Source organism: Gavialis gangeticus, unplaced genomic scaffold, assembly GCF_001723915.1.
Source record: "Gavialis gangeticus isolate Ggan-Ray unplaced genomic scaffold, GavGan_comp1, whole genome shotgun sequence".
NCBI classification, from domain to species: domain Eukaryota; kingdom Metazoa; phylum Chordata; order Crocodylia; family Gavialidae; genus Gavialis; species Gavialis gangeticus.
The window spans coordinates 36,667,142-36,678,893 of record NW_017729027.1 but is presented as its reverse complement, the minus strand read 5'-3'; the positions used below and the strand labels follow the sequence as shown (position 1 = coordinate 36,678,893).

General features: G+C 43.0%; 1 protein-coding gene across 1 annotated transcript in view; it reads left to right on the top strand.

Moving 5' to 3' along the window:
• Positions 1–248: 248 nt before the first annotated feature.
• The window catches only part of LOC109299831, a 28,433-nt gene continuing 16,929 nt past the window's right edge, over positions 249–11,752 (top strand). The window contains exons 1-2 of the mRNA XM_019520339.1: positions 249–434; positions 9,968–10,174. Coding sequence (XP_019375884.1) covers positions 249–434; positions 9,968–10,174 — 393 coding nt within the window. The remainder of the gene's footprint in view (positions 435–9,967; positions 10,175–11,752) is intronic.

The window sequence follows — 11,752 nt, the reverse complement described above, 5'->3', positions numbered from 1 at the left end:
GCTGAATCATTAAAACCAGCATCACTTTCAACTCTTCCTCTACCCATACTTGTGGGGGGCTCTGTTTGGGTGGGGTTCCTGGCCTCAGAAGTTCTTGCCTTGATTTGGGGAATGGGATTTCTGTCACTTAGCCATGAAAGTGATGGCATCTGGAATGGTAGGTGCCTGTTAATGGAATCCATCAGGAAATGGGTAAGATACTTGCAAGAGGTGGGAGCTAAGTATCTTGGAACAGGAGGTTTATTGACATGAAGCACAAGGAGTCCTGGAAGACTATCATGCTCTTAGAAGACTCCAGTACCACCAGGGAAATAGAGATTTGCCTACTCAGAAAGTTGGAGACAGTGTCCTTTGGGTCCCCATCTATCAAGGTGAAGAATGAGTATGAACCCCGGCCATCACAGGACAAGAAGCCAACCCTACTGTTGGAAGAGGTAAAAAGCAAGCACAGTTAAAGGCTTGGAAGTTCATAGTTACCACTCTCAAGAACAAATTAAAGGTGGTAGAGATTGGTGACTCTTATATGTCAGGGATAGAAGCACCTAGCTGCCAGCTTGAACTATTGTTTCACTGAGTCTCCTGCCTACTAAAAGCCTAACCGAAGATGGTATGTGTTGGTACTGGATTATGACCCAGATACCTTGTTCCGGGTGGACCCAAAGCCTCAGACGTACCACAACCTCTCCATTCAATAATAGGTGAATTTTATTGATACAGTGACAGCAGATAAGAATAATGCAAACAATTGTATATCTACCAGTCCTAGAGCTGTCACAGTGTTAAGCCATGTCTAGCCAGTATACAAACTTCACCCTGAGGTTTGTTCTTGAATGTCAGATGTCAGCAGCCTGGAGGCTGAAGACTGAGGCCCACCTCCCCAGAGTGGAGTGGGTGAGATGGGCTGGTGGTGTGTCCTCTGTCCATGATGGCCTTATGTTCCCCTCTCAGGGATTCTTTGCTGCTCTGAAATCCTTCCTTTTGTATTCTCTCCCCTCTGATGACTCTTCATGCCTAGGCATTGTTAATTGGTCTCCTTGTGGCCATCATAATGTCCATGTTCTGTCCTGTCAGCATATTCCTTTGTTTCACAAACCCATCACATGCACACATCTTAATTTGGGCTTTTACTGGTTTCTCCTAATTTGGTCCATCTACCAAAACCATAAATCTTGAGGACTCTGCAGTTTAGCACTGTGACCTGCAGAGTCCCTTATATTTGTTTGGGTACACTGGTCATGTTATGGAACAGCATGGTACATGTCCTCAATTTCTCAGCCTGTGTGTCTGCTTGCTGCTTGCCTGTGGGCTGTGGAGGAAACTTTGTCACAAACAGGCTTTTAGAAATCAATTAACCCTTGCCATTCCCCCTGGACCATTGTTTCAATGCAATATATACTTTACCTACAAGCCAATTCCCAAAAGCAAACTCCAAATACCATTTTCTAGCCATCAGTATGGAAAGGTTATCCAGATGCATCCAGTCCTGTAACTACTACCTTATGCTGCTTATCTATGTGTGGGCACAAGATACACCAGACATGGTCTATGCCAGGGGTGGGCAATTATTTGGGCTGGAAGGCTACTTAAGGAGTTTTGGTGAGCTGCTGAGAACTGGGGGGAGGAGGGTGCTGATGCAGCATGGTGGGGTGTAGTGTGGCACACTGGAGGGTAGAGGGGAGCAATTGATCCTATCCTGTTCTAGGCTTGTTTGCCCTGCACTCACCACTGGGGGCATTGGGTAGAGTGTGTGGGTGGGGTCTCCATGGAGACCAGTCTGGGACCTTTGCAGGCAGGGCACACTTGGCTTAGCAGATGGGAAGAGGCCGCAGGTGGCATTTGAGGAGCAGGACAGGTGGGCGGGGCTGTGATCATGGGATGGTGGCAGCATGGGGCTGGAACCTGGGGTAGAGTCGCAATCTACTCCCTGTATCTCCCTGAAATGGATGCTGGTTCCACTTGCAGCATTGTGCAGGAAGCAGATTGCTGCTCTACCCCAAGCCCCAGCTCTACACTGTCACTGCCCTGTGATACCAGCCCTGCCCCTACCCCTGCCTACCTGTCTCACTCCCAGACACCGCTTCATACCCATCCACCTGGCCAAGCACCTCTCCCAAGGTATTCCAAAAGTAAGCTAAAAATATGGTCTAGATGAAACTACTATAGATTCATAGATTTCATAGACCTTGGGGCTGGAACGGACCTCGCAAGATCATCGGGTCCAGCCCCCTGCCCAAGGGGCAGGAAGTCAGTTGTGGTCAGATCATCCTTTATGTCTTACATATTTAGACCCCTTTATTATTGTCTAACATTAATTGCAAATATATCTTGTTTTTCACTTTTGCTTTCCTGATTTTTATTTTACCCCTGAAAATTCTTGCTGTTCTTTGGCATATTTCCCTAGCGACTTCCCCTCCCTTCCATTGCCTGTATGCTTCCTTTTTGATTTTGAGGCAAAATAAATAATTTTGAACTCGTATTAGAAAGATGAGACTAATATGACTAACATATTGGAATAGTTTCTTTTTTAGACTCCAATACTACTGGAATGTTTGTTAGGAACTGTAAACTTTCCTAGTCGCCTTTATCTTTCAAATCCATTCACTCAGTTTGTCTACTAACAAGTGGACGTCCCCAGGCTGGTCTCAGTGTAGGCCTACTTGCCTACCTTTTCTGCCACGCCTTGATGTTCATGACTGAATGATGTTCATCAGGTGAGAGGCTACCCTTTATCTGCCCTGATGACAAGGGCCTATGTACACAATTCCAACCTTCCCTTATTGTGTCCTGTGCCTCACAGATGTTTCATGGCCTAACACCTGGCTTTATCATATTCCCAATATATATACTGGCCTTCAAGCCCCATCCCTGGACCTTCAAGCTTTTTTCTGGGCCTGCAAGCCCCTTCCCTGGGCTCCAAACCTCACTCTGGGCCTACAAGCCTCCCAGTGTGGGACTAGGGCTCCAAGCCCCATCCCACTTGCTTTCTCTGATCTATTACCCATTATCCCTTTGCCCAGGAGCTTCTACCAGGTATCCAAAGCTCAGGGCCCTACCTCCGTGGAGCCTAACTCCTGGCTCTCGATTGCAACCTCAGACTTCACTGCGAGTCTGGGCACTGTCTCAGTTCCCTCCACCAGACCTGGACCCTGCCTCGGTACTTGCAGTGAGCCTGGGCTCCCCATGCATTGATCTAACTACCCACCAGGGGCAGCTCAGCCAGTGATGTCTCTCTAGCTCCTGGCAGCAGAGTGCTGCCCTGCTGTTCAGGGCTCAGTCTTTATATGTAAAAGTTGGGCCCTGTTCCCCAATCAGGCATCATTGCCTAATTGGGATAACAGCCAGCTATGGGCTGCCTGGTTGCTGCTCATGCCCCTGGGAATAACAGAGCACCCTGTGCTCTATTTCAGATGGATATAGAACTGGTTGTATAATTGTACCGAAAGAATAATCAGGAATGGCTCAATGTCAAATTGGTTGAAGGTAGAAAGTGGATTTCTCCAGAGGTCTGTCCTTGATCCAAGTATTGTTTAATATTTTCATTAATGAATTGGAGGGTGAAATTTAGTTTGCACTTAATAAATTTACTAATGACACCAAGTCAAGTAAGGTTACAGGGATATTACAGGCACTGATGAAAATTTAAAGTGGCCTTGATAAACTGGAAAACTTGTGTTAAAAAATAGAATGAAATTCAGTAAAGGCAAATGCAAAGTACTACATTTAAAAAAAAGGAGCCATTAAATGCACAAATACCAAATGGGAAATGGCTAACTAGGCTGCAGTAATTAAAAAAATGGGATGCTAGAAATCTAGATGAATATGTAGAATCTTTTCCCCCAAAATACTAAGATGTACTAAGAAAATTGTTGTATGTATGTTACAGGAAGTGATTCCTCTATTCCCTTCAGCACTGGTGAGGTTGTACCTAAAATATTGTGTCCAGTTTTGGGCATCACAGCTTACAATAAATATGAACAAATTGAAAAGTATCTAGAGGAGAGCCAAAAAATGACAGAAATTTAGAAAGTATGACCTGTGAAGAAAGATTGAAAGAGTTGGGATTATTTAGTTAAGAGAACAGAAGATTAAGACAGTTTTGAAAAACCTTCAAATAATAAATGGTCTTTTAGAAAGAGGATGGTAATCATTTTTTCTCTGACTTCTGGAATGGGACAGGAGGTAACAGATGGGGAGATTTAGGTTTGACTTAAGAACTTTTAAAGCATGAGGGTAGTTAAGCACTGGAACAGATTAATTTAGGGTGAAGTTACATATTACACTTAGATCATACTAAGGGCACTTAAAACATAAGCATCCCCACATTAAATCTCTTTAACTCATGCTAAATACCCTCTGTGCATCTCAAAGTTATGCATTTTCAGGCAAGGGTTAACTCTGGGACGTACTACCTAGCTTGTATTACAGTAACTTCAGTCTGCTCTATGGAGATAAAACACGTAATTTTCAGTCCTCCAGCACCCCAGGATGCACCACTGTCTGCCCTGTCCACCCACCTAGAGCAGGGAAAGAGCCCAGGTATCCTGGCCCCTAATCATGTCCCTGCTTTCCAGCCCTCTAGTAGTAAGGCAGAAAGGTATAGGCAAGAAATGGTATTAACCCTTAATGAGTGACTGCTCACACTACATTCTCACTTTAATGCTGCTTAACATTTCACAGATTTAGTATAGTCTCAGCTGGCACATCTACACATGCATTTGATCTGAGATCAGTTTACTTATGAATAAACTACACATGTGTAAATGCTCCTGGGTGGGCATCTACACATGTAGGGACGTGGGAGTAGATTTGCTGCTGCTAGCAGCAAACTGGTTCCACTTCCCGTAGTGCTGCAATGAAACCCTGCCACCACCAGGCGGAGCATAAGGCTATCTCCTGGCCAGGGCTGTGACATTGTTGCTGCCCCCGGGAGGTTGCCTGCTGTCAGAGCAAGGACAATGTCTCCCTACCCTGGCAGCAGGGAGCTCCCAGCCCTGGCTCCATAATTGGGGCAGGAGATTTGGAAAGAGCTGCAGGGGAGGGAGGCTAGTAGTGGGTTAGGAGTTCACTACTAGCTGCTATACCAGTGGAGAGGGCAGGGGGCTGGGACCTGCATCAGCCCTGCAGCTCTTTTCAGGCTCCATGCCTCAATTGCCTGATCTCAGGCTGCAAGGTTGGGACCTGCTCTTGACTGGGACATTTCCCAGCCCCTGCTTATGGTCACAGGTGGGGGCTGGAGAGCCTGTTCCCTGGTTAGTTCCACAAGTGAAGAGCTGGGCAGGGAACAGGCTGAGGAGTTTGTTCCTTGCTCAGCTCCGTGATCCTCCACCAGCAGGGAACTCCCAGCGCCAGCTCCACAACCAGAACTTGGCTGGGAGATCCTTATCATCCAGCATCAGCTCTATGACCACAGGGCCAGTGCTGGGAGATCCTTATCTCCCAGCCTGAGTTTTGCAGTCATGGGTCTTGGGCTGGGAGATCCTTTAAGTGCAATTAGACAAACATTTGTCCGAGATGGTTTAAGCAGAGATGATTCTGCCTTGAGCTGGTTGGACTTGATCAGTGAATGCCTATCTTTAGGTCACGCATGCCACAAATTAGCTCTGCATCCTCCCTAAGTACCACTCTGATTCCTTTTCCATATCTGATCTGCTGCTCAGCTTCCTGTTCTCTGCCCCATGCTCTCTGGCTGAGCTACTGGTTTGCTTTCTTCTCCCTGTCCTATCTGCCAGGGTGCTGCCTGTTCCCTCCCCAGTCTACTACATGCCATATACATAGCCTACCAATGCCCTCCTGTGTCATCATCCATGCTACAAGTTGCCACCCCTGGACTAGATGACCATCCTACCCTATTTTTCTATTATTCTCTTCCTTGCTTGCTGTGTTGTGGTGAATATAACTAAGAACTTGCTGTATTCTGTAGTGTTGTTGATTCACATGGTTTTATGCAAACATGGAGAAGGATCATGAAACCACTATCTGGAGCTTGCCTCTGGATTTTCTAATCTGTACAACACTGAACATTCTCTATTCCATGCACATCACCCTGCAATAAGCCTTTGAAAAATAAAAAAGCTCCATACCTTTCCCCACACTTATGTCTATATTCACAATAAACTCTGCTTTTAGGGGTTTCTAATGAAATTGGATGCAAAATATACAACAATTTAAACATTCTAAATGTCAGAGAAGCTCAGATCCACAGCCAAACCCATCTCTAAATTGAATTCATATTCCAGTGACATGCTGCAGATCTAGGATCTCCCATGTATTTTTCCATATAATCAATATATCTGGTTAGAGTTCTTATCTTCCAACCCTTTCTTGAGAGGAATATGCAGAGTGGTGGATACAGGAGCTTTTCTTATACTGCTGTGAATTGAAAAATGACAGCAAAAAATGCCATGGAGAATCCCACCTTCTGTCTTCCTAAGTCTTCATGAGTGAAAGCCCCTAATGCAGATGTTTCCTTTGTTTTCTTAAACCCAGTTTGTTGATTAGTTGTTTCTAGTCTGCAATTTTGAGTACTCTGACAAGTGAGAGAAAGTATTCAGAAATTCTTGATTTTCTGCATCTGAGGTAAAGGGTCCCCATTGAAGTAGAGTAATGGAAATGCTTAGATTTCTGTTTTGGGGAGGTATTAGGAAAAAAGTCTGTGAAGAATCTGACCCTTTGTCCTGTATTTCTCATGGAACTATTATCATTGTGTAGGTCCTAGTTTTGTTGCTTATTTTTCCTATTACAAAGGAAGAAACATTTTAAGAGGAACAACCTGTTTAACAATCATATTGCAAGATCTTTCAACACTGCAACCCTTGCCTTCCTATGCTCCCTTCCTAATCCTTCTATTGTCCTCCTTTGATGTATTATGTCTGATATAGATTGTAATCCCTGGGGTGCTGACACCAGTACTACTCATGCCCACATGTGAAAAAGCATCATGTGACTTTAATAATGCTGCATTAAAAAAGAGAAAAAAAATCAATAGGAAAACCTTTTATTAAACTTAGATAGATAGCAGTTTAAACATTGTGAGTGCCACCATGTGTTTAAGATGGGATATTCTTGAAGGATCCTTTTCTACTGCTCACTCTCTCTTCATATCTGTGCCTCACTAGTGCATGTGTCTGGCATGTATTTGCATGCTGTGTGTTATAAAGTAGTTATTGATATACTTTCCCTACCTGAAAGGGAAAGAAAGATTAAAACAATATTTTAGTTTGAATTTAGAATATTTTCAGTGGGAAATTCAGTGTGAAAGTAGTACAGATGATCTTAATACAACCCTTTTGTGATTTTTGCCTCTCCTTCACAAGGAAGAATTATCTTAAGCACAGAAAAAGTTTTTTGCAGTAGTTAGGAACTAAGTTATTTGTGAATTGTATTATAGGACCTAGTGTGAAAATGTGTCATGTTCTTTTGGCCATAGCAAGATTAGACTGGGCAGTTAATCCAGTAGGTGTCTAAAAGAAGACATAATGAAAGAAAGGTTTAATGTTTCCTACATTATTTATGGGTGTCTCATTTGTAATTGACTAGTGCATACATTTAGCAAATGCAATCCTGTATTTCACAACTGTTAGCTGTTTATTTAATTTTACATAAATGAAAATGTGCAGATTCAGAACAAGATATTCAATAGAAATTCAGAGTGGTTGTGCTTCCCTTCAGTTCTGGATTGTCCTTACTGCAATGGCATATCATACACCACCTTTCAGAAAATGCTATGCACCTATACCTCTGAAAATCAGAAGCCTTTCAAATGTTGGATAGCCAAATGTTGTCTCTCACTTTGGAATATTTTGACATTTAAAAAAAAAATTTAACTTAGTGAAATTTTTAAAAATCTACCTATAGTGAAGATTTTAACATGGGGATTTCCTGTATTCCCTCTGGTAGATTTAGACGATGAACTATTTTAAGAGCAAGAAAATTGAAGTATTAATGTGACGTAAGCTTCTCATAAGAACATGCCAGACTTCTAATGTCTTTGTGCCTATTGTCCCATCTGTAAAACAGAAATATATTGATGAACTTGAAAGATACCTTGTGCCCAAAAAGCTTGTCTATGCAGTTATTCCAATAAAAGGTATTATCCCTATCCCTTAAAAAAACACAGAACTTTGCCTGTATGAATTACAGTAATTATTTGTCTTTAGTTTGGATTAACATGCTTTTGAGATCCTCAGATAGAAGACACTATGGAAGTGCACATTAAATGTCTTGATGCCAACCCATCACTAACTTCCTGACCTTCCACTTCTTTTCCAGGCTCGTCATTATCTCAGGACTCTTGAGTTAGTTCAAAGAGAGAGTGTGTCTATTTGTTGATCTGTAACGGCTTCCACTCATTTTAAAGTGCACATTTTCTAGAATACCCATCTTGTAAAACGGTAAAAAGTTCTGAAATGGGAAAGCACGGTCACTCTAGAGGATAGACTGGAGATTCAGGCTGACCTGGACAGGCTTGCAAGGTGGGCGGACCAACACCTGATGACATTCAACACAGAGAAATGTAAGGTGCTCCACCTCAGGAGAAAGAACCCACATCATACCTATAGGCTACACTCACTAGCACCATGACCGAAAGAGACTTGGAGATCGTGACTGACTACAAGATGAATATGAGCCACCAATGCAATGCCACATCTGGCCAAGCAAATAAAATCTTGGCTTGCATCTACTGATGCATCTCAAACAAGACTCAAGATGTCATCTTCCTGCTTTACTCAGCCTTGATGAGGCTGCAGCTGAAGTACTGCATCCAACTCTGGGCTCCACACTTTAAAAAGGATGTGGAAAAGCTTGAGAGAGTCCAGAGGAGAGCCACATGCATGATCAGAGGTCAAGAGAGCAGGCCTTGTGAGGAGAGGCTGAGAGGCATGGGACTTTTCAGTTTGGAGAAGTGTAGGCTCAGAGGGGACTTGGTGGCAGCCTGTAAGTACATAAGTGGTGTGCATCAGGATCTGGGAGAACGTCTGTTCAGGGCACCCCAAGGGAAGACAAGGTCAAATGATCACAAACTGCTGGAAGACCATCTTAAAGTGGACATAAGAAAAAACTTCTTTACCATCTGAGTCTCTGGAGTCTGGAATAGACTCCCCTCAGAAGTGGCAAGCACCTACTCTCAACATGTTCAAGAAGTGTTTGGATGATTATCTTGCTGAGGTCATCTGACCCCAGCTGACTTCCTGCCCTTTGGCCAGGGGGCTAGAGCCGATGATCTTGCAAGGTCCCTTCCAGCACTAATGTCTATGAAATCTATTTTATGTATAGGAGGGAGAGGTTAGGATTTTTCAATGACTTTTAAGTGGAGTAAATCAATAATACTTTCTCTGTGTTATGAAAAGTGGGTTAATTTTAGTAGAGTGCAGAGTTTGCAGATTTACTTTTTTATGCTTAACGTTTTTCACCATGCTTTGGAAATCAGTGCTCTTTTAAAAGGTTAATCTAACATTTTATCTTATAATGGGTGCTTCTCAAATAATGTATTCAAAGGGAGGTGAAAATGAAAAATTGACCGTTTGTGGTTCTTAATTAAAAGATAGAAGAGAAGCAGAAAACTACTGGTAACCTTTTCGTCTTGCTCTTCGTTCTTAATAGACTAGTTAACATATCTACTTAGAGAGGCCAGTAGATGGTGCTATTACAAATAACTTTGTAATTTATGCTTTGCTTATTGTGAGCAGTTAGCTCTTCTGACTTTGGGGCTGATTCAATCCCAGTTGAACTTAATGGAAAACTTTTTATTAATTTTGATTACTTTTGATCATGCCCCATATTACCAGTAGAGCCTGTTGACTGAGAAAGTGTCTCTCTTGACATAAAGACATGTTAAGTGTACAAGCTCTTGTGTACACTGTGTTAAAGTGCTCCATAATACTTGCTGGATTATCTCCTTGTTATATGGATATTAACATTTAAAAAAATCTATTCATTGCCCATTATATTGTCTTATTTTTCTTTACAGTATTCTATTAAATGGCTTCCCAAGTCTCCTAAACTCTATGGTGGTCGCAATTGGAGTTCTCAGAGCTCTCGCTGGACTTCATTAAGGGGAAAGGAAAGTTTTCATGGTGGCAATCTGTACAAATTCAGCTCAGACAATGAAAAATGGAAGGAAGGGAGGGTTAGTCCTGAGCAAGAAGCAGAAGAATTGGAGGATCCAGATGAAGATGTAAGTAGCCAGGGAAGTGTAATATTTAAGAAAAACTACAAAATGTTTGACCTGTTAGATTTTTTTTTTTGATAGGATGAAGATCTTGTTACTTCTGGTTAGAAATAACCTGTAGCTTCTTCAACTGAACTGGCTTCTGTGATAACACACATTGTTTTGATTTCCTTTTTTATGTTTTGTGGTGGTGGAGATGGACCCCTTTCATTTTATTTATTGATTTAGCTCAAAATATTCTTAAGCATATTCCAGGGGCCTTAACAATTGTCTGAAACAAAATTACTTGGGCATAGAATCAAACCCACATATAAAGATGAAAACTTGGCCAACAATGAGCAATAAAATAGTCAAATATTCTGCTTTTCTCCAGAAATCCTCCCTATGTTAAGCCCAGCTCTGCGAGTGAGGTACCCATTGAACATTAATGGATTCAGACTACTTGGGAACAGGATGGCATAGTCAGCTCTAGAGCACTGAAGAAACCTAGATGTTGTGGCTTCTCTAGATCTCTCTTCTTTTGAACAACTGTTATTCAGGTTGTGGCTTACACCTCCAGTCAGGTCATGCTCCCATATTCTCACCAGAATAAAACCTGAGTCTCTTATAGTCTTTCCCCTCTTGTGGTGGAAGCAGTAGTCAATTCAGTATATAGTAACACCTTTTACCAGGTGTTGGCAGGAAGTCTATGTTTCATAGATTTCATAGACATTTGGGCTGGAAGGAACCCTGGAGGATCATTGAGTTCAGCCCCCTGCCCCAGGGGCAGGAAGTCAGCACGGATCATAGGATCCCAGCAAGATAAGCATCCAAATATGTCTTGAAGGCGTTCAAAGTGGGTGCTTGAACTGCCTCCGGTGGGAGTCTATTCCAAAACTTGGGGGCTTGGACAGTGAAGAAGTTCTTTCTTATGTCCAGCCTGAATCGATCTTGGTGGAGTTTGTGACTATTCGATCTTGTCATCACTTGAGGGGCTCTGGTGAACAGATGTTCCCCCAGATCCTGATGAGGACCCCTGATAAATTTGTAGGTGGCCACCAGATCACCCCTGACCTTGTGCTTTTCGAGGCTGAAGAGCCCCATGGCTCCCAGCCTCTAATCCTAAGGTCTGTTTTCCTGACTGCTGATCATGCACGTGGCTCTCCTCTGCACCCTCTCAAGCTTCTCCACATCCCTTTTGAATTACGGAGCCCAAAACTGAACACAGTACTCCAGCTGTGGCCTCACCAAGGCTGAGTACAATGGGAGAATGATGTCCCGGGATGTACTTGAGAAGCATCTATGGATACGAGCCAGCATTTTGTTCACTTTAGTAGTTGCAGCATCACACTGAAGGCTCATTAATGTGGTCAATCATGACCCCCAAGTCCCTTTCATCTTTAGTGCTAACTGGCGTAGCACTGCTAAGCCTATAAGGATGCTGCAGGTTTTGCCTCCCAAGGTGGAGAACCTTGCATTTTTTGGTGTTGAACACCATCAGGTTCTTGTCTGCCCATTTCCTGAGCCTGTCAAGATCTGCCTGGATCACCCTCCTGTCCTCAGGTGTGGATGCTTTACCCCAGAGTTTGGTGTCATCGGCAAACT